General features: G+C 39.4%; 1 protein-coding gene across 5 annotated transcripts; it reads left to right on the top strand.

Annotated features, from left to right (window-relative positions):
* The first annotated feature begins 7,067 nt into the window (after nt 1–7,067).
* Nucleotides 7,068–22,767, top strand: LOC134203556 (uncharacterized). 5 transcript variants are annotated; one of them, XM_062678403.1, is made up of 4 exons: nt 7,068–8,511; nt 12,979–13,197; nt 17,450–17,944; nt 18,396–18,613. In XM_062678403.1, the coding sequence occupies exons 1-4, from the start codon at nt 7,087–7,089 to the stop codon at nt 18,459–18,461; spliced, it is 2,205 nt and encodes a 734-aa protein (XP_062534387.1). In that variant the 5' UTR covers nt 7,068–7,086; the 3' UTR covers nt 18,462–18,613. The 5 variants fall into 5 exon arrangements, with proteins under 5 accessions (XP_062534387.1, XP_062534390.1, XP_062534389.1 ...); XM_062678406.1 differs by lacking the exons at nt 17,450–17,944; nt 18,396–18,613 and adding an exon at nt 21,390–22,767 and having other exon boundaries at nt 12,979–13,186; XM_062678405.1 differs by lacking the exons at nt 17,450–17,944; nt 18,396–18,613 and adding an exon at nt 21,390–22,766.
* Nucleotides 22,768–24,354: the final 1,587 nt, after the last annotated feature.

Here is a 24,354-nt window from a genome sequence, read left to right as displayed (position 1 = left end):
GATCAATTACAGTATCCCCCCGCTTATCCGGACCTCGCTAATCCGACGACCCGTTAGTCCGGATCTCGCTAATTCGAAATTTTCCGGATTAAAAGAAATCAACACCCATTGAAACACATTATGGTGTCAGTTTTCAAATTTATGCTGTGATTTTGTTTTGATTCATTTGTATGGATTTGACAGTCAAAAGTTATCAGTTCTTTTGCTCATTTCAAACGTCACAGAAAGGTGATCAGAGTGAAAATCAGCATGAGTTACCAATTGGCCACGCAAGTTGATCAATGGGATATTGCATAGTATAATATCCCGCAGAACAATCTTCAAATAAAATTTTACCGTTGGAATTGATTTAAGCATTATTCCATGAACGGTGTTTGGCATTGAAGTCACCAATTATGAAAAATTTGTATTTGTTGCGAGTTAGAATTTGAAGATCAGCTCTCAACAAATTCCTTTCCTGCCCATTGCACTGGAATGGCAAATAGGCAGCAATAAAAGAGAATTGTCCAAAATTTGTTTCAACAGAAACTCCCAAGGTTTCGAAAACTTTGGTTTCAAACGAAGAATATAATTTATGCTTGATACGTCTATTAATGACAATGGCGGCCCCACCACAGGCGCTGTCAAGACGTTAATTGCGGTAAATAAAATAATTTGGATCTCTTTTGATGGAGAGTCCAGCTTTTTAATATGTTTCAGTTATAATGGCAATGTGTACATTATGAACTGCTAGGAAGTTGAATAATTCATCTTCCTTACCCTTTAAAGAGCGGGCATTCCAATTTAATATGTTCAAAAAAATATTTGGATCCATTCAAACGAAGTCCAATAAAATTTTTTTGAGTAAATTTGATACCAACCTGAACAGCTTCAGTTTTGGTATTTGCTTTGAACATTGCATCAATAATGTGATGCAATTGTTCATTTAACCTTCCGGGACTCGCTTGGTCCTAGACCGCTCACGCAGTCCCGCTTCTGTAGTGAACGAGAAGCGTGCTTTTTCGAAGGTGTTGTACTTTTTACAACGGCGCGAGTCCCCGAAGGTTAAAAATCAAAGTAGGAAGCAGACTTGCTACCGGATTCGTCAGAAAGAACGTTAATTTCCGTTGATGAATGGGTATGAAAATCATTCATTGCCGGTAAATTTTCAGAAATGAAATTTTGTCTGTCTGCAGCGATGCTTGCATAGGTAGGTATATTTGAAAAATTAGAATTCGACGAACTGTTCGTTACCCGGTGAGAGGTAGGAGCACAATTTGTTCGTTGATTGTGGTGGGTATGAATTGCTCGACCGACAAATGATTGCGGATTTTGAGCGTTTGAAATATGTTTACCCTGTGTATCTGGGATCCTTGGCGTGAGAAGTTCCACCACAAATCATGCATTTAGCATCCGTGTGGCAATGTTTAGTTCCGTGACCTCACTTTTGGCACGCACGGAATGGGAATGGGGTTTTGGAAATTTCCCCCAGGCCTGCGGAAATGTTCCCATGTAACACGGACATGGGACATAATATAGGCCTTTTCCAAACTTTTCATATTATTTAGTTCACGAAGAAATAACCATCTGGGAAGTATCAGAGCGAGATTTCTTTTTCATCTTAATTATTTGGTCTGGTGAAAATCCAAGTAATTGAGAAATTTCAATTTTAATCTCATCCAGTGATTTTTCATCACAGACAACTTTGAACAATCGCTCAGTTTTGTCGTCGTACGTGAAGAATTTATGGCACTTCTCAGTTACATACTGAAGAAGACGTTTGCGATCGCCAACGGATCCCGGCAAACAGAGATGTCCTACACAGTTGGCAAACATTTCGCTCTTTTATTTTTTACAATTTTTAACAATCATATAAAATTCATTCAGTGAGTTCAACTAATAGATGGATATTTGAGTTTTAGAAATGTCACATCAATATGACAAAATAGTGCACGCCAAATAACGCAAGTGCGCGCACAGCAAATACACCGGCGTGTTTTACACGCCGCCCAACAAACAACGACAAGCTACAAATAAGCATCTAGGTTGAATTATTGTTTATTTTTGATCTTTGTAGCTGAATAAAATGGATGCTGAATAGTTTGCTAGACAGATTTCATTTCAGCATTTAATGTAACTAATATTCGACATGGCCTATTTATTTGTTTACTACCTTTATTTGAAGTCGAACTTACGTTTTCGTTTTATCACATTTCAGCACATTGGGGAAGTTTAACAATGTACTGAACTAATGATTTTTTAAAGTTCTCTGTTCGACTATGATGTGATGCTCTGAAAGGGTGGTCGAATTGAGTTTAAATAGTAAGTTAATAAGCAGGCATTAGACATCCTTCTTAACCTTTGTCCTTCTTTACCATTGGATTTCAAATTTATCTGATGTATCGCACAGTGGGAAAAAACATGCTTTTTCAGTTTGAAAGAAAATCTGGGTTCTAGATCTGGGAAATTTAATTTATAGAAAAATAATGATTTATTTTCAAGACATGCTTTTTATTTTCGTGATTTATTAAACTGTCGGAGATTATAACGAACAAAACTGCTGGAGCAATAAAAAAATCATGCATTCATGCAATCATGCGGAACTAAATTTACTAAAAGCCGGACATAACGCCGTTGAATATGGTTGAATAACATCGGAAAATTATTGAATCTTTGATGTGGAATCCCAATATTATCGAATGGATGTTGATCTCTTTTGCGGCTAAATAATTTAAATTATCTTAGCATTTGACACTCATATCGCAACCGATTGTCAAAAGATTCTGAGGAAGGCAGAATATACATTGATTTGGGGACGGATTTTATTTTATCGTTTATCGACATTATTTTTACGTATTTTCCTAGTGTGCGATGGTTATGACTGGTTGAACAATGGTTGAAATAAAAAATTGTACAGTTATTAACAAACTGTAGTTTGACAGATCGACTTATTGAATAAGAGTCCAATTATGATTCATATTCAGCAATAAGATTATTTATGTTATGCATTGAGTGAGCCATATCTAACAAATCAAGGATGGCGCGGATGACAACGTTATCGGCGGATGATCAAATGACAGCAGTTCGAGACCCGATTTAGGAAAATTTTAAAATGATTATATGAAAATAGCAATTGCTTCAAAATACGTTCATTAAAGATCTTACTGATGTTACCTTCTATGCGTTATTATTTTCGAAGAATTCACAAGTAGCTGAATTGAGGCTTAGTAAAATGCTTATTAAAGGTTTAACGAATCAGTTAATAAAGTTGTTTTTCAAAATGAGATGATGTAGTTGTATAACTTCGCCAAAATTGTGTGAACAAAGCTTGAACAGAAGTTGTGATAAGAAATAGTACAGACATAATTCAATACAGCGCTGAATTAAATCATCACACTGATGTTTGTTCAACTAGTGAATGTTTGTTGGGCGGTGTATTTGCTGTTCACGCACCCGCGTGGCTCCGGTGTGTATTATTTTGACAGATCGAAGTGACATTTCGAAAGCTTTAATATCCATCCATTAGTTGCACTAACTAAATGAATTATATATGATTGTTAAAAATTATGAAAAATTTAAGAGCAGATATTGTGCCAACTGTGTAGGACATCTCTGCCGGCAAAACACTGCAGTCACCCCTTCTGGCAATCTGAAATGAAACCTTGATCCCCTGAAGGTTACTCAAAATTTCAAAAAGATTGCTCAGTTCGATAGGAGAAGAATTATTTCCAATGTTAGAGTTAGAAGGAACATCTAAAGTCTCCAGCTTCATTCTGTTTTTTTTTGCATTTTTCAGCGACAATTACATTCCTTGGTTATCCATCATTGAGCTCCATTGGAAAAAAAATAGCAAAATCCCTTCATATTCACTCTAATTTCACGATTTGCTGTTTTTCCTCCACACCCGTAAGATTGTAGTTCATTCCATTAAGAAAATACAAACAACCATGCGTTCACCATCATTCGGACGTATTGCCCCAGGCTTATTTTTAAAACATTTTTTAAATGCGTTAGAAAGGCATGAAAACCTCATTGTTTTGAATAGGAGATCATTGTGAAATGTAGCTGGGTTTGTAAATTTTGCAACTATACGTATAAATGGTGGGGTATTTTTGTTTATGTGGGCGAAAACATCGAAAAAACATAAGGGGTGCATTTTGGACCGTTCCCCCTACGAAAAATCAAGTCATATGGTTGGAAGGCGGTCGAGTTGTGAACATTGTGGACGAGAATGGGGGGTGCTGCCCAAATGGCGCTCCTCCCTATGTTTGCCATTGCCTTGCGAGGGCAGTTTTGAGCTAGGTTTTGAAAAGAAAAATTTTAAATAAAAGATTTTTTTAAATTAGTATCGTCGAAATTCTGCAAACCACATATACATGCTATTCTCATTCTTCTACCCATTTTTGGGTAAAAAAATCACCCAGTCCAATGAAAAGGCCAGTTACCCAATTTAAAGTACACAAAAAAATCCATGGTAACAATTACTAATTTGTAGACTACGCCATGTTTTTAAAACTACCACAAATTTTCAGTTAAATTAACTATGCATCCAGACAAATTCACCACTGATTCAGTTCATGTAACAACATTCCACTAGGACCACAGCTGATTTTACTGCGCACATGGTGAAATCAAACGGGTTTGTTGTCTGCTGAAATTCGCCGGTAGACATGCTTTTACCCTCCTGGACCTTAAATTTTGTGTTGGGATATTGAAACCGAAAGTTAACAGAGGCTGACAAGAACGGCTGATCAAAAGTTATTTTAGTTACTAGATAAAGATTGTCGCTGTCGTCGCTGTCCGGAACATCTTTTGCTGGCGAGGATAGGGAGCTAAATGTCAAAGAAGGAAAATCCATACGATTTGACAGCTTGGTACCCAAATATGTTCCAGACAGCAGAACAAAGGGAACAGAAGCAACAATCTTTATCTAGTAACTAAAATATCTTTTGGCTGGTCGGTGAGGAATGAAATCAAACCATTGTACTGTAATAATTTTGGTCGGTTTTGTCAACAATATATTTTCCATACACTGTACTGTTCTACACACTAAATTATTTTACCGGGATCTCAGCAAAATATTAAACTTTAACCGAGTTTTGCACAGCCGTGCCCCAGCAGACATGCCAAAAATCAGCTAACAAACGTCATATTTGCCGGGATATCAGTTTTTATTTTGCTGGGCAGACGGTTGTGCGGATTTTTGCCGAGCTGCAGAATTAAAAACTGAGTGTGTACGAAAAAGAGCTTGGAAATATCTCAAATTTTGTATTGTTATGATACCTATCCACCCTAATGCGAAAACATCATTCACAATTCAGTAAAACAGTTGATAAGAACACTTTCTTATATATTCCTACGATTGCTTCTACACTAGTATTTTTGTTTTGTTTTTAATGGTGTTGTTACAATAAAATGTATTTTTATTTTTTGTATGTTTTATTATGGCTGTCTAGGTAAAACGAGGAACTGTGCATTCATGTTTGTGAGAATTTTCTGTGAGAGTGATCCCATAGCGTTTTAATATACTTACTTAGTATACGTGCCAAGCCAAAAATGTTTTTTTTCCTCATGATTAAATGCTTTGTCATTCTGAGCAATTGTTCACCATTTGGTTTTTTGTTAATTACTTTTCCGTTTACAGAAAACACCAACGGAAATTCGCTCGCGGCGGCAATCTGTTCGTGCAAAAACCGCCAATAGCACCAAACAGGTCGACGACGTGGGCCGCGAGGCCGACGAAAACGATAACAGTGCGATTCCACAGCTATCTACGGACGGTCACACAGTGCCAAAGGGAATTTGTTCGCGGCGGCAATCCGTCCGCGGAAAAACCTGTGACGTCGGTCGCGAGGGCGACAAAAGTGCGCCAACTCTGTTATCTACGGCCGGTCACACGGTGCCGAGCATTCCAACGGAAATTCGCTCGCGGCGGCAATCCGTTCGAGGAACAACTGTCGACGTAGGCCGCGAGGACGACGAAAACGGCAAAAGCGCGAAAACTCTGGTATCTACGGACGGTCACATGGTGCCCAGCATTCCAACGGGAATTCGCTCGCGGCGGCAATCTGTCCGCGCAAAGACCGCCAATAGCACCAAACAGGTCGACGACGTAGGCCGCGAGGCCGACGAAAACGATAACAGTGCGACTCCACAGCCATCCACGGACGGTCGCACAGTGCCAAACAATCAAAGGAATTTGTTCGCGGCAGAAATCCGTCCGCGGAAAACCCCAGTGACGACGGCCGCGAGGGCGACAAAACGACAAAAGTGCGCCAACTCTGTTATCTACGGCCGGTCACACGGTGCCGAGCATTCCAACGGAAATTCGCTCGCGGCGGCAATCCGTTCGAGGAACAACTGTCGACGTAGGCCGCGAGGACGACGAAAACGGCAAAAGCGCGAAAACTCTGGTATCTACGGACGGTCACATGGTGCCCAGCATTCCAACGGGAATTCGCTCGCGGCGGCAATCTGTCCGTGCAAAGACTGCCAATAGCACCAAACAGGTCGACGACGTAGGCCGCGAGGCCGACGAAAACGATAGCAGTGCGACTCCACAGCCATCCACGGACGGTCGCACAGTGCCAAACAATCCAAAGGGAATTTGTTCGCGGCGGAAATCCGTCCGCGGAAAACCCTGTGACGACGGCCGCGAGGGCGACAAAAACGACAAAAGTGCGACAACTCTGTTATCTATGGCCGGTCACACGGTGCCGAGCATTCCAACGGAAATTCGCTCGCGGCGGCAATCCGTTCGAGGAACAACTGTCGACGTAGGCCGCGAGGACGACGAAAACGGCAAAAGCGCGAAAACTCTGGTATCTACGGACGGTCACATGGTGCCCAGCATTCCAACGGGAATTCGCTCGCGGCGGCAATCTGTCCGTGCAAAGACTGCCAATAGCACCAAACAGGTCGACGACGTAGGCCGCGAGGCCGACGAAAACGATAGCAGTGCGACTCCACAGCCATCCACGGACGGTCGCACAGTGCCAAACAATCCAAAGGGAATTTGTTCGCGGCGGAAATCCGTCCGCGGAAAACCCCTGTGACGGCGGCCGCGAGGGCGACAAAAACGACAAAAGTGCGACAACTCTGTTATCTATGGCCGGTCACACGGTGCCGAGCATTCCAACGGAAATTCGCTCGCGGCGGCAATCCGTTCGAGGAACAACTGTCGACGTAGGCCGCGAGGACGACGAAAACGGCAAAAGCGCGAAAACTCTGCTATCTACGGACGGTCACATGGTGCCCAGCATTCCAACGGGAATTCGCTCGCGGCGGCAATCCGTTCGCGGAACAACTGTCGACGTAGGCCGCGAGGACGACGAAAACGGCAATAGCGCGAAAACTCTGCTATCTACGGACGGTCACATGGTGCCCAGCATTCCAACGGGAATTCGCTCGCGGCGGCAATCCGTTGATGCAAAGACCACCAATAACACCAAACAGGTCGACGGCGTAGGCCGCGAGGCCGACGAAAACGATAGCAGTGCGACTCCACAGCCATCCACGGACGGTCGCACAGTGCCAAACAATCCAAAGGGAATTTGTTCGCGGCGGAAATCCGTCCGCGGAAAACCCTGTGACGACGGCAGCGAGGGCGACAAAAACGACAAAAGTGCGACAACTCTGTTATCTACGGCCCGTCACACGGTGCCCAGCATTCCAACGGGAATTTGTTCGCGGCGGCAATCCGTCCGCGGAAAAACCTGTGACGTCGGCCGCGAGGGCGACAAAAACGGCAAAAGTGCGACAACTCTGCTATCCACGGCCGGTCACACGGTGCCCAGCATTCCAACGGGAATTCGCTCGCGGCGGCAATCCGTTCGCGGAACAACTGTCGACGTAGGCCGCGAGGACGACGAAAACGGCAATAGCGCGAAAACTCTGCTATCTACAGACGGTCACATGGTGCCCAGCATTCCAACGGGAATTCGCTCGCGGCGGCAATCCGTTCGCGGAACAACTGTTGACGTAGGCCGCGAGGATGACGAAAACGGAAAAAGTCCGACATCTCAGTTATTCACGGCCAAAAAATCGCACATGGTGCCCAGCATTCCAACGAAAATTCATAAGCGTCAGCAATCAGTTGGCAAATGGAACGAGAATAACGCAGAACATCTTATTGGAGGTCGTGAGGATATCAAACATGAATACAATAAAACAACATCCCAGTTCTGTTCCGTCGGCCATATGGTGTCCAGTCCAACAAAGTTGAAAACTGCTACTAACGAGTCAGAAAGTTTCGTTACACCATCGGCAATTCGGGTGCAAACCGTTCGTCGTAAAACCGAGGACAGCAAGAAACGGGTCGTTGGAGGTTGTGAGAACAGCAGTGTGACAATATCTCAGCCATCTTCTTCCGGCCATCCAGTGTCCAGCTCTATAAAGATGAAGCCCATCCGCGGGAAAGCGAGAACTAAGACGGACCAGGTCCAGACCAGCAAAACCGAATTCAGGACAACATCCGAATACGAATTCCCATCCATGCACTCCAAGCTCGAAGGCAGTTTCTGGCAACCTAAGGTGAGTTTCGTTGTTGATTTTTTTGACGTAGAACTACGTCTGTCTTTTCTATATTGGGGTACACTTTACGATTGCAAAAAATCGAAAAACGTCACGAAAATATGATAGACTTTGATCGTTAATATCTCAGCCGTTTCTCGATAGATTTTCAATTTTCTTGGACCATTCGATCAAGGAAGAGTCAACGCTTTATTCCCGATGTACACTGAAGTCGTTTTTTACGCGGTTTATTTTTACACGAATCGCTTTTTACGCATTTTTTTCACTAGAATTTCGGGATAAACGCGGTTCATTTAGACATATTTTGGAATTTATGCGGTTTATTACATTGTTTTAGTTTACGCGGCCCATATCCTCCGCGTAAAAGCTGACTCCAGTGTGTTACAATATTTATGTATGATTATTTACTACACTGAACACTTGCTAACAGTTTAGCAATCGGTTTTGGTGAATCAGTCAATCTCGTAAGTGCATCGCAAGCTTCTTCTTACATGGCACTACATTCCAACTGCAACTTGGCCTGCTTTTCAACTAAGTGATCTTCTAGCATTAGGAAAATAAGTTCAAAAGTAGCATTTACCAATGCAAAGCTTCGAATCGAGATACAATTATCGAACGACTTTTACTCTCTAGCGAGTTTTTATCAATTGATAATTTGGATATGTGATCGCTTGAGAGTATTGTTCATCATCGATTATTTGAAAATTTTATTTTTATCATCCTTTTCAAATTTTGGTCCAAAATTATATAAATCACCAGGGCTCGTAATGCTCACTCAATCTCAGCAGACAATCACGAAAACTGCCACGTAGTTCTATTGTCACCTTTGCGTACAACCCGATTGGGCTGCACCTTTGAGTTTTTCTTATCCTCCGGAAGTCATTCCACATTGTAATATATTACGCGTAGCGTAGGCATTTCACGCTCCATTTTATTAGAAAATTGACAAACATCTTCGAACAAAACAACCCTAAAATAAAACCTTGATTATTCCACCTAACGAAAATGGTTCCTCTCTCGTGCATTACAAAAATAGTATTTTGTCCACAACACATAGTCCGAACAGCCCAGTTTTCAATGGGAAATGATGGGACAGGATTGCACTTTTGTTGCGAGTAATTCGATTAAGGGTAAGTATAAACAAATGAGCTAGACTTTTGCCCACACTGCTCATCGAACTTTTGGTATTGGTACTTAACCAATTTTGGGAGCGAACATATAGCCTTTCGGTAATAATATAATATACGAGAAAGGTAAAAATATTTATGCAACTACTTGCAAGAAGATTATTTTTTAAACTTGAGTGGTACGTTACAACGATACAATAATTCTGAAATAACAATTGTGATAAATAAAATAATCCTCTCTGATTCACTGCTAACTATTTGAACATTAACCTAGGCTCATAGATCACGTAATAGCTTTTTCACTGTCGAGGACGGAACGCCCCTTCATTGTGTTGTCATGATGTGCACAAATTGAATTAAAATTATTCATGTTTCATGGTTTTGTTAGAAATTGTAGTAAAATAATTAAACATTCTGAACCACGTTGCTAAATGCTTTACTTACTTACTTATGCGTCCTGTACACCCCCAGTGGTGCAAAGGGGCCGACTTGAAAGATCTCCATCCTGAGTGATGTCTAGCTATTGCTTTAACCTGTTGCCAGGTTAGATTTCGGTCGACTTGTTTAATTTCTTTATTGAGACTGTGCCGCCATGAGCCCCTGGGTCTGCTTCTGCTGCGATGTCCAGCTGGGTTCCAGTCTAATACTTGTTTACGGATTTCGTTTTCACCCTTACGTAAGGTGTGACCGACCCAGCCCAGAAAACCGATCCCGAATTTCAGTTGCTATCGACCTCTGGTGACAACGACGATCCAGGCTCGAATTATGTACCGCAGGCATCTGTTGATAAACACCTGCACTGCATATAAACTCAGTACCAAATTTTCAAAACGACTTATCTGCTTTTGTAAACAAAGATTCAAACGTCGATTTTACGAATCTGATAGCACTCCGACGCAAACCAACACCATCAACAGGTAGCTGAAGGCTTCACCTACGTGTTGATGGTGTTGATTTGCGTGGGAGTGGTATCAGATTCGTCAAATCGACGTCTGAATCTTTGTTTACAAAAGCAGATAAGTCGTTTTGAAAATTTGGTACTGAACTAATAGTGGGGACAGAAGAGTCATTGGTAAAGGAGGGGGGCTTCGGGGGGAGGGTTGTTGATAAGTTACTGATCAACTTAGTTTGGAACACACATTCTTTATGTACCTTAAGGAGACGATGATAGAAGTGGCGGGGTGATCTTTGGAATGGGGGAGAGTCAACTCCTTGACCGATTCCCACCAAATTCGGAACACATATTCTGTTTTCAAGCAGATATTAATTGTGGGGATGGGAGAGTCATTGAAACAAGGGCCAAGGTGTGGGGGAGGGGAATGAATCACATACAGTGGCTGGTTTCCTACCCGTCGCTGCCACCAGCAGGCGCTAACGTATATGTGAAAATAGCCAGCATGAGTTAACCACCTGAAGTTTGTATGGCGAAATCTAACGTTGTTTTTCTCAACAGTAGGAACTTTTCACGAAAAACTATTTGGCACCAGTTATGTAGGAAGGTGTCCGCTACTACGCCTACCAAATATTTTTTCGATTAAGGTTCTTATTTTCGTAAACATTAGATGCCTTTCGCTATACTGATATCCAAAAGTTAACTTCTAGTGTGCCGTTGTAAGCACGTTCAAAGCAGGTGATTCATTGTTTAGTTATCGATCAACTTACATCAACTTACTGTAACTTCTGAACCTGTTGACCGATTTTAACCAAATATAAAACACATATTCTCGATCCTGTGGCTACGATTATAGTGAGGATGGAAGGATCATTGGAAATGGGAGAGAGTATGGGGGATAAGTATTGTTTAGTTGTTGATCAATTCAGGTAACTTCTGAACCGGTTGATTGATTTCCACTAAATTTGGAACTGACCGATTTTGTTCAAATTTTGCATGCTTTCTACTCTATTAGAACTTTATATCAAGTGTTTATCATGATTATAAAATCGTTTACCGTCGTGCGGGGCTTCTTTTGACTCAGGGGGCTACTTTGGATTTTTGATTTAAAAAAAAAACTGGCAATATGAGAGTAGCTTACGTTATAATTCTTGTTTCAAAATGTCCTAATTAGCCCCCGATTTGTCAATAGAAACCCCGCCCGATGGTACTTAGGGAGAAAATGTTCTCTAGTGGGGTAAAATAGCTCTTTAAAAATAAATGTTTCAAAAATTCAGCAATTTTGTATGTGAGGTCTAAAAGAAAATACACAATGAATAATTGGCAGTGGCAGATTTTCTACCCACCGCTCTCTAGGTCGCGTCAGTGATCCATTGTTTTCTCTGAGCGCGCATTTCGCCCTGATTATTATTTTCGCTGGTGGCGATGAAGGCGTTCTTGATGGCGGTCCATTGGTCTTCCACGCTGCCACCTTCCGGAATATCTGTTGCACGGATCTCCAGTTCTTCAACGAAGGATCTTTTCACCGTGGCATCTCCCAGTCGGCGTGTGTTGAACCGTCGTCCGACTCTCTCCTCCTGGCGGCGAATCCGCGCAATGCAAAGGCGTATTTCGCCAATGAGGAGGTGATGATCCGACTCGATATCGGCACTACGTTTATTCCGTACATCAATAAGATTCCGTTTCCATTCTCGACTGACGTAGATGTGGTTGATTTGATTTTGGGTAAAGCCTGCCATATTATATTTGGTCTCCAGTTAGCCTTGGAAGCCAATGCGTAGGATTGCCAATCCGGAGGTGACGAGCTCGATAGTATATCCATTGCTCGTAGAGCAAGATTAACGGGCGCGAGTATTAGTCGTTTGGCAGCGCAGTATCATTACTTGGCACTTTACCAGTCGCTACTAAACAATGACCGATACGAAAAAGAGTGATTAACTAAAATAACAGCGCTACGCAGGTGATCAAAATACTCGCGCCCATTAATGATGCTCCCAGAATCATTACTTGACACTATATCGGTCGCTACTAAACGCGCTGCTATAAAAGTAGCGCAACTGACAGGTGACCAAATTTGGTAGCGCGTGAACAGCGCTGCTAATTTGATAAACTGTCAAACGTCACCGGTACGGAATACAGCAGCAACCAATTTGAGAGCCGAATAGTCACCAATGCGAAAAGGATTGACGAAATTATAATAAGAGCGCTGGTGGTCATGACGCATCTTAAGATGCTCCCGCCCGGGAATGATGCTCTTAGAGAGCATCATTGCCATTTTCGTTTCATCACTCAGCTGACTCATGATTGATTTTATGTCAAAGTAAATATTCGGACCTATAAGTGGCCCCAGGTGTTCGTAAAAAAAACATGTGATTGCTATGAATTTTAATGTTATCGCCTTTATCACATTCATAGCGTATGCTTAATTACATATTGCAATTATTTTAGGGCAAGCCCATCAACATCAAAGGAAGGTCTTCGATTCCTCAAATCAATGATAGAACAGCGAGCTCTGAAGAGCATGGCAATGAATCCGTCGTTACACCGCCGAAAAATGCTATTCCTAATATGCCAACTACGCTACAAAGTGCAAGAGCAGGAGCAGGAGCGGACTTCCTTGGTTTGCCTCTTGTCGAGGCTTCCTCAAGCGTTTCGTGTAAGTTGGAGGTGAGTAATTCTTTTGCATTTTACTTTAAACTTTGTTCTTAAATATTTTGCAATGTGACTGGGTTTCATTCACTTGGGTTGAATATATTGCATATATTATGACTTCACTTTGCATAGAGTATCGACTGAGAAAGAATAGAATTTAAACAATCTCTATCGTCCAGAAAAGTTGTAGTATTTGTACAGGAAAAAAGTTTAGATCGATAAAGCATATATTTATATGATACGATAACACCTTTGAACTCCTCCAAAACAAGCAAAGCATAATTGTAAAACCCTGTTTAATCCACCTAGCGGTGATGGTGCCTTTCGCGTGCAAATAAAATATTACATTTTGTCCATAACTTCCGTGCCCAAGGTTCGATCTAGCCAATTTTCAATAAAAAAAAAATGGAACAGGATGCAACTTGTTGCGAGTAAATCGGTTGGAGATAAGTGCCTGAAAAATTACAATTTTTTACTCAATTTTTCTATTAAAAAAAAAAGGTATTTTGGCCATAACTTCCGAGCCCATAGTCCAATCTGGCCAATTTTCAATAGGAAACAATGGAACAGAAGTCTGCGTCGAATGCGTCGGCTGAGGATAAGTTCCCGAAAAATGAGTAACACTTTTGATACATTTTGGTACAAGGGTGCGCGCACACACACACAGACATCACCGCAATTCGTCGAACTGAGTCGATCGGTATATAACACTATGGGTCTCCGGGCCTTCTATAAAAAGGTTGTTCTTGGAGCGATCATATAGGCTTTACGTAAAAGGCAAACATGATTTTGCTTAATTTTTGGCGTCCTTTGCATCATTTGAACCGGTGCCAGCGAAAGTGGTTCATGTTACATTGAGTAAATTTTACAGGAGACGCATTTCTCCAAAAACCTCGAAAATAAAACTCAAATTAGCAATTTTCTGCAGCTCAACCGTACCAACGTGTCGTGACTGATGTGCCGAAAGGTAGTGATGAGAAATATGCGAAGTTTCTTCACAAATTTCAAGTTTGTTAGAACAAAATACACATGTACCACTATTAATGGGAACAAAATGCAACAGAAACCGAAAATCGTTGCCAGTAAAAGTGGTACATGTAAATTTATCAAATTATTTTAAACGGCAGTAAACCATCTTGAAGTTCAAAATAGGGTCAAAATCTATGGCGGAAACATCCATTTGTCAAAATTTCTTTTCAGTAGTCTGATTTTAGTGGATAGAACTGCACATGTACCACTTTTTCTGGCAACGAAATTGCTATTGTGATATATACCAGAAATTCAAAAGTGCATATCTCTTCGTTATTCCCTCACTAGACCTTTGCACACAGAAACAGTTAGTGTAAAAAACACAAAATCGACAAAAATGGTTTATGTACCACTTTCGCTGGCGCCGGTTCATTTCATTTTGGTATTGACTGCCTGATCTGAAAACATGTATCTTTTATACTACCAACATACGCATATTTTATACTACCATCATACGCATATTTGTCCCATGTTTGCTGGGATTTCCTATGTATATGGGGCAGTTATGCGTATAACGGCAGTATAGGCCAGGTAACTTAGGTTTTTAACAATTTGCGATAAATTCGTCAATTGTTAAAATAAGCAAAAAATAAGCAAAATAACTAATAAGCAAACTCCGCGATTGCTATAAAGCTTATAAAATTTAATTCTTGCACTTGATTTACAGGAGCCGTACACTTATTACGCAAGCACTTTTTCTGGGTTTTTTGACTCACCATACCACCGCTTTCGTACAAATGATTTTTTATTTTTATGGTGCGTAAGAAACTGACAGAGCCCCCTCCCCCCACAAAATTCTTACGTAATATGTGTACGACCCCATAGCAAAGAGATGGATTGTGCATTGAGCGTTTGGCCCTTATGAAATCCTTATATACTGTACAGCATCTATACAGTTCTTTGAAAAGTCAGCGATTATTATATTTTAGGTGTTTGAATGTAATGCTTCCGACGGCTGCTGCAAAACATAAAAAGCCTATTTTTACATCAGGATGCTGCTCCTTAAAATTTGAATATACCTCCGAAAGGTTACGTAAAAGTAATCTGCGCGGTACATCTACTTTTCTCAGCTGCCATATTTACTATTACAAAATATATATCAGTTTATCTCGTCACTTTTAAATAAGTCTCTAACTGCCTTGTTTTGGATTAGTATGGTCATGTTCAATTAGCGTCGATCCATACACACCAAATTTTTTTTCGCCGGAAATCAGCAACATTTTGCTGAATTTTGCCGAGCTAATAACTCAGCAATCATTTCAGTAAAATAAAATTACCGAAACTTTCAGCAAACTGAACTACTGTCCTATCTGTCAGTCGTTTACTGAATCATCAGCTTGTTATGCTGAAAATTCCGCATTTCGGACTGGAATATGATTTGACAGCACTTTGCTGTATCAATTCAGCAAAATGTTCAAAATTGCTGTAAACCAGCTGGTTACATTTTGTTTATTTATTATCATGATTATTATAAAATATTTTTCTTCGTATTTTCAAAGGATATTTAGGATTTTTATGGCTTTTATTCAAAGCAGTAAAGCAATAACAAATAAAACGAAACTAAGATTTACATTTATTAATATACATACAATTAAACATTTGTTGCAAATGATCAGTTTGGTGCAAGGATAAAGTTTTCATGCATTTGTATCAATGACCTCATGCATTTTGACTTGTCTTCGAAAGCCATCGACCATATGCAATATGCAGCCTTATGCAATTGATTGATGACAATTAAAACATTTTATGATGCCCGCCATTTTTTGAAAGCTGAAAAAAGACAAATTGTTATTTTTATTGCTCAACTTACGAATAGCTTTTTCACTGCTTCACCTCACATCCACTTTGCAACGGTTGGACTTCAGGCTCTGCAAGACCTCATGAGCTTCCAGATCGATTCAGCACATAACTTTTAAAATGATTTTACGATTTTAAAATTTGCAAAACGAAACTAGAAACGCGGTCTAAGAAAATTTAAACGTGATGTTTTTTTACCAAGGCCTGCAGTGACAGTGACAGCGGTAGAACATGCTGAATGTACAGCAATCTAGCAAGGTTTACTAAATTTCAGCAAACCGGAAAAAATTTCCAAAATTATCAGCAAAGTTCCAAATTACTGGTTAATTACCAGCAAACTAATTTGCTGAAACATATTCTTCCAATTTGGTGTGTACACAATGTTTTGAAGTTCCATGTAAAGCTATGAAACAGGAGTATCTACCTACAAACTAAAGTGCCTGCATTATACAAGTGGCGCAATATTGCTACCTTTAAGAACCTTGTGCTCGACTGGAACAACTGATTTGAAAGCAAGCGCGCTGTTCCAATTTTGACACTGCATCTCCTTGTTATGAGTGCATCCTTTTTACTACCAACAATAATAAACATATCGCAATATTAGGGAAAGTTGATAAAATATGTCGCGCAAAATGGTAGTTTTTCTACTCCATCCTCTCCTTCGTCACGCTTTTTGTATCATTTCACTAAAAATGTACGGGTCATCACGCTTCTCGAAACACCTCCCCCCTTAGAGCGTGACATACTTTGTGGATGGTCCCTTAAGTATAAATACTATCTAAATATCACATCGAATCTTATTGCATAGAGAAAATCAAATGTGGGATGCTGCTGTCTCAATTGTGTACTAGAAAAAGAACTGGCCATTGCCAATGCTGAGCTTTAAATCATTTGTTATTTGAAGAATTGAATTTGAGAATTAATTCTTTCTCTGCAAAGAGGATAATTTATTACTCATCACATTTTGCCCCTTTGTCACAAGCGAAACGAGTGTAGCCAAACGAAATGTCAGTTAGTGTAGCTAAACGAGAATAATATCACGATTGCAATCGACGTAGCGTGTGAAAAAACGGAAAAGCACACTAAATCGTAATTACTCAACTGTGTATCCGCTTGTCTATGGAATTTATAGTATGTATAAGGTAGGAACAATTGCACCGCCACGCAGCTAATTTTACATGAGCCATTCCTCAGTTATGAACTGTGAGACTTATGTTATGAGCCAAGTTACAATTTTTGATATTTGATACTTTTATGTCCAGAGAAGTAGACGGAAAATCTAACCCGAAACTTGGCCACCTTCAGTACGGTCTTGTTTTGTAGCGTGCGCATTTCACAGCTCGGTTAAAAATGCATCCTATTAGACCGGAATAACATGATTCTCAAAATTATCTGGTTATATGATGACCTGAATGTTATTTTTCCTTCCTTCTGCTAAAAGGCGGACACCGGACCGGGCACTGTTGAGTTGGAAGTTTCGTCAAAAGCTAAGAGTACTTGGTCGTTTATTCGCGAGCTTCCGTTGAAAGACCTGGATGATTTCGTCAGAAGTTGGGAGCAAGGATTTCGACTAAAATCCGAGAACACGCCGGCTAAGGGTCGAATGCGATACTACAATTGTAGCCGGATCAAAGTACGTGCAAAGCCTCAATGTACGCGACAACTATTGGCCTTTATACCCAACACTACAGGAGACGTGTCAGTCAGTGCTAAAGGACAACATAGCTGCCATGAAGCCCCAGCCGAAAACTTGGCACGGTCCAAGTTAGCAACCGGAGATAAACAACTGATTGATAAACTAGTAGGATCGGGTATACCGTCGATGCATATTAAACTACAGCTTCAAGCGAACAATGGCAACTTTGACAAAGGCTCGCTGAACTACGCAGTGAAATCTTCAAGAGAAAACTGTTCGGCACTGGAACGATGTCTTTTGGTAAATATATATATATATACATATACATTAAAATCATCTATATGATCTCTTGAAGATTTCTCCGGGAGCTCCCCAGCAACCCTTGAGTTCCTTTAGAAATCTTTGGAGATTCTTCTGCGGTTTAATACGAAAACTTTTCAAGTTTAACCAAGAGAATTCTCCGGATTCCTCCGGTTGTTGTTACAAAAATTCCTCCGGGACATTCTTCGGTGTTTGTGAAAGTATTCTACAGGATTTTCTACAAATATTCTTGTAGGAATTTCTTCGACTGCAAGAATAAATCCCCGAGGAAAATTTCTAGCACCCCCCATTCTCGTTCGCCACGTTTATTACTCGGGCGTCTTACAGCTGAATTACTTGGTTTCTAGTATATGGATATGGACAATTGTTCATTTCAATCGCCTGCGTTTTTTCTAATGCATTGTGTATTTTTACAATTGACCATTTCTAGGTGAGCTGGAAACTTGGCTGTCATCTAGATGTGCTGTACCAGATGATGCTCGCGAGGCTTTCATAATCGGAAAAGACGTCGACCACGATAACAGAAAATTTCGGATCATAATTTCTTCGAAACGTATGCTCTCATACCTCTGTCGTTTTACAACGATCGCTGCTGATTGCACATTTAAAATCACTATGCAGGGGTATCCACTTCTTGTAATCTGCATAATCGATCAAATGAGAAAAGCGCACCCTGTTGCATTTGCTTGCATCACCAATCAGGAGCAAATCGATTATACGTTCGTTTTCCAGACCCTTGTTTCCGCGGCTGTAAATCAAGGTGGAGATGTCAGAGTTGCTAATTTCCTTAGTGACGGGGAACTGGCGCTAAAGAACGCGGCGCGTTGCGTCTTCGGACAAGCTGTCGTGCTACTTAACTGTTATTTTCATGTCAAGGAAAATATAATCAAACACTTCAAAAAGCACCCTGAGATGCCTATAGAGGTTCAGGAGCAGCTGAAGCGGGAAGTGGCGCTATTGCAAATAGCACCAACCAAAAGACATTTTGGTGCCGCATTGGAGCTATTTATAGCGAAGTATAGTATTTACGAATCGTTCACAGCGTTTTTCGATAAGTACGCTCACAATGAAAAGTATTCGGAATGGTACGAAGCGGCTCTGCCAGGAGTGCCCGCTACCAATAATGGTGTGGAAGCGATCAACAAATCGATTAAGTACAATTATTTGAAGCGCCATAAAGAGCCTTTCTCGGCATTTAAAGAGCAAATAATGCGTATTACAGAAGCGTACAGCGACCCAGATCGTTTAGTGGTATCGGAGAGGCAAGTAGCTCGCCGATGAAAGGAAAGCTTTCGAATACCTTAAGACAGCCAAAAAGTTGCGAACAGTAATCCAAAACCATCAAGGCAGAGTATTCGTTTATCTCCCGGGAAGGGGAGTTAACGAAGTGACACAGCTGGACATCGAAAATTTTGAGAACCCTGAATATACTTCCCTTGATGCCTACATGGAGGAGCTGGGTAAAGTTGCCCGTGTGGAGGTTACAGGGAGTAGATTCACGGCATGGATCTGCACGTGTAAAAACTTCTTTAAAACTAATGGGTGCGCCCATATACTGGTCGTTGCTGTTAAAAGGAAATGCTATACTCTCCGGGCTGAAGCTAACACCGAAATATTATCTTCGAAGAAGCCATGTGGACGGCCAAAATTTATCACGAAAGCACTGTGTAGAGACTAATATCAGTGAAGCAGTAGCCGAACGTCAGCTGGTAATAAAAGTCTCTAGACAAAATTTTATTAATTGTCATTGTTAACTACATTTGATATTTCAATAAATAACAGTCCTATGTCCATATTTCGCTCCTATATTCGTATTTGAAAAACATCGTTCATTCTGAACTAAACTAAACTAAAACCAAACCAAAACCAAACTAAACTAAACCAAAAACCAAACCAAAACCAAACCAAAACCAAACCAAAACTAAACTAAAACTAAACCAAAACCAAACCAAAAACCAAACTAAAACCAAACTAAACCAAACCAAACCAAAACCAAACTAAAACCAAACCAAACTAAACCAAACCAAACCCAACCAAATCCAAACCAAAACCAATCCAAAACCAATCCAAAACCAAACCAAATCCAAACCCAATCCAAAACCAATCCAAAACCAATCCAAAACCAAACCCAAACCAAACCCAAACCAAACCCAAACCAAAACCAAACCAAAACCAAACCAAAACCAAAGCAAAACCAAAGCAAAACCAAACCAAAACCAAACCAAAACCAAACCAAAACCAAACCAAAACCAAACCAAAACCAACCCAAAACCAAACCAAAACCAAACCAAAACCAAACCAAAACCAAACCAAAACCAAAACCAAACAAAAACCAAACCAAAACCAATCCAAAACCAAACCAAAACCTAAACCAAAACAAAACCAAACGAAAACCAAACTAAAACCTAGACCAAACCAAAACCAAACCAAAACCAAACCAAAACCAAACCAAAACCAAACCAAAACCAAACCAAAACCAAATCAAAACAAAAACCAAAACCAAACCAAAAAAAAACTAAACCAAAAACCAAAAACTAAAACTAAACCAAACTAAAACCAAACTAAAATTAAACTAAACCAAAACCAAACCAAAACTAAACCAAACTAAAACCAAACTAAAAACTAAACTAAAACTAAACTAACTAAACTTTGACTTTCTCTTGTTCACGTACTTTTTTTCTCATTTAAAAAAGTTTCAAACAGTAGATGTGTAAGTTCTTGAATCAGCCTTTTGACCTGCTGTACGAACTGTAGACGTATTATTACGTAGATGAGTAGAACCCGTCAATTTTAAAAATGCACTCAACAACAAAACATACACGATTGGGTATACATCATAACGTATTAAAATTGCAAACATTTGCACGATCAGTGACGGTTCAATTTTTCCATTTTTTTTATATCAGACAGAATCAATAAAGACGTAGTCATACGTAACAAAAATAGAATGATCAAACCGCAAGTAGATAATTATTGTAGCGGGATAGCCACAAAAAAAAAATTCTTATGAGTTTGTACATGAACAAGACAGTATTTTCGAAAACCAAAACATCAAAAATTCAACAGATATTACGTGAAAACGGAAAAACATTATTTAAAAGGTTTAATAATAAATAGATATTTTCTAGCAGTTTTATTCAAAACTATGAATGCAACTAACATTTGAACGCTTACAATATGAATGAATATATAACTTTAAACAACACAAAATCCAGTACATCCACTACATCATCCACTACTAAGGATGAATGTTGTCTTATTTTATACGAAATGTAAAATACTCAAATAGTCAGAACCACCAACCTGTTTGGAAACATAGTTTATTATGCTGTGGGTTGAAACCATTTTTAGATGCCTACAATTTCAGTTTAAATGTTTTTGTTCAACCTTTCCTTTTGAGGCAAATAATAATCTTTCGTTTTAGGTGCGTTCTGTGGTTGGAATGTTGACTAATTACGAGAAAGGCAGAATTACTTAGGGTTTTTATATAGAGTTAAATAATTACACATTCACATTCTTTGATGAAACAATTCATCTAACAACCAACTATCACTGGAACTAATGCATTTGAGATTGAATACCAAATACTCTATATCTATCAATATAGCCCAATACCGAAAACAAAATACAAAAACGATCAAACCTTTTTCGTTAACTTCACATTATAATTATTGAAATCTTTCTGTGATATATTATTTAAATTTTATAAAAAAACAAAAAAAGTAGAACAATTTAAAAGAAAATGTATATATTCATTGACGAATTCAAAAGGTAAAATGTGATATAAGATATACGAAATATTGCCCGTAATGTTATCTTCAACATATTGACAATATAGTAACTACTGAAAATAAGGCAAAATAAGCACAGTAAACATTAAAAGACGATGAACTATAAAATAATCGCTAATTATTATTTTTAAATATTCAAAGCGACTTTCTATCAGATTGTCCCAATGCTTACAATAAGGTCTAGCTCGCTGTAACACTACCATTATGGTACCTCGTCATTCACAATTGGCGCCAGACTCAGTGGTCTAACAACTCTTGCGCGCTAATGGCATAGTTCCCCTGCCGCTTAAAGAGTTGCCACACATGATGTTCAGGTCAGCCGAGGTCAGTAATCTGACTGGTGAAGCACGAGAGTTAAGCTATGACCAAAGTATACGCATTATGTTAACAAATCTTTTAGATTCGGTTGATTTGAATATTTGAGGTAATTGTAATGCGATCTTAGCGTTTGAACATCAATGTATTCGTTGCTTATTATGTCTTATAGCGTCAAGAACAAGCTCTAAATACAATTTTCGTTAAATCTATAGTTTATTGTGCCAGTGCATAAATAATATGGGAGCATTTTTTGGTATCCTTTATCAATAACGCGTTTAAACCAGATTGATTAAGTTCAAAATCAATTATTATTATATGCACCACAAAGGTTCGGTTGGATCAATTCACCTATATTATCATATGACCCTCGCTTTTTATTATACGAATATTAACATTAAATAACTTTTCAAGGACACTATTTGTTAATCATTTATCAACAAATAAAATCTATTCCATAGAACTGTTAAAAAACATTTTTTTTACGATCTGTCATGGAAGCTACGTCAACGTAAAATATTTTCAACAAAATACCAAATTTAGATAAAAATACTAATTTTGTAATTGTCAGATTATCGACGAGAAACTTCTAGATTTATAATAAAACGTGTAAAAAAATCATGAAATCTAAGCTTCTTGTATTTTGAACATCCGAAAATTCCCATAAACGTCAAGTTCTTATACACCAGTACATTCATTCTGGCACTCTCATTCTTGTTTAATAGGCTCGAAAGTTTGAAAGCGTCATTCATACGTAAACAAGACTAAGGGTGACCATTTTATTTAAGTTTGCACTTTCTGAACAGTTTTACCAGATCATGTAAGACATTTTTAAGTTGCAAATTTGTATGGAAAACGAATTCACTTTGATGGAAAATACGCATTACTTCATGGTTCATACCAATATTGTTTATGGATCGGACTTCATATCTTATGGATCATTCGTATGTTTTTAGGGACACTTTGTATCTATTACCGAACATATTTTTGAGGGGTCCATCAATTGCGATGATTCATTGCTGCCGTTATTAGGATTTGTAGTGTAACCCTGTATTGGTTTTAACGATCGAACAATACTATTTCATGGCTCATCACTATGCAATTTTATTGCTCATTTCTATATTTTCCATGGAACAGAAAAACAATTTAAGTATGCGTTTTGACTTATATCATGGAACATTTGCTTTATTTTTATGTTACATTCTTGTTGAAGTGTGGAAAATACCTTGCAAATCTATGGATCATTCCAATATACATAAAAGTAATTTTTTCGGTTTTACTGGAACATTATCATTAAATTTATTGCGCAGAAGCAAGTACTTTATGGATCATCTGGGATTTTCTTATGGGTATTTTGGTTAAATATGCCGATATTTTTTCAAAATTTGACCCACAGAAAAACCTCATTTTATTGCTATATTTTGCATGAACCATGGATCGTTTTACACTGCCTTATGGATCATCGACCCTTTTTTATGGATTTTCATTTTCAATCTATGGATCAAAAAACATATTTTCATGGATCATTTTGTATTTCTTTATGGATCAAATATTCACTTTTAATGGTACAAACTAAGGGCTGCCGCTTCGCAGCCATCGCATCGCCACGAACAGGTTCGACGCCATCGCTCCGGGAAAATCCAGCAAGTTGAAGAAGAAGAAAACCTGCGCAGGTATGTGATTAGAGTGTAGACATGGCGAAACTCACCTGGCATAGAAGCCAAGCCCACCCGATATCCAGCTGTAAGGCTGGACATCATCTGCCTTATCTGTATCTATGCACAATACGTCTCACAATAGAGTAGTACATTTGAACTTTCGTGCGTGGATTAAACTGACTGGGGTTTAATCACCGTGGAAACTTATTTGTTGTTTTAATTGGCTTTTTTCGGTGACAATTAAATCAAAACAGCAATTTAGCGTTACGCGTTTCGGCTTACTACGCTTCAGCCATCATCAGACGCCTAAAATCACATTTATTACAATTTTCACAATCAAACAATAATTCACACAAAATACACTTACTACTAGCTGGCAACCTCCTAGCTGTTCAGTCAGACAAACATAACTATTTTTCTTTCTTTTCTTTCTTGCTAATCTCTACCACCCAAATCACAACCCATCGATTACGTAATTTTTCTCACTCTCAGTCATTCGTCCGTTCTCTCCTCTCAGGTACTCTTCTCAATTCCGCCAATAGACCGTTGTAGGTTGTATCAAATATATCACACTCCCGCTGTAGGTTGACCGTATGCGCCTCGCCTTGTTTTTTTATTTGGAATA

The sequence above is a fragment of the Armigeres subalbatus genome, unplaced genomic scaffold (genome assembly GCF_024139115.2).
Source record: "Armigeres subalbatus isolate Guangzhou_Male unplaced genomic scaffold, GZ_Asu_2 Contig1961, whole genome shotgun sequence".
NCBI lineage: Eukaryota > Metazoa > Arthropoda > Insecta > Diptera > Culicidae > Armigeres > Armigeres subalbatus.
The sequence above is the reverse complement of the archived record's forward strand: the minus strand, read 5'-3'. Positions and strand labels throughout refer to the sequence as shown.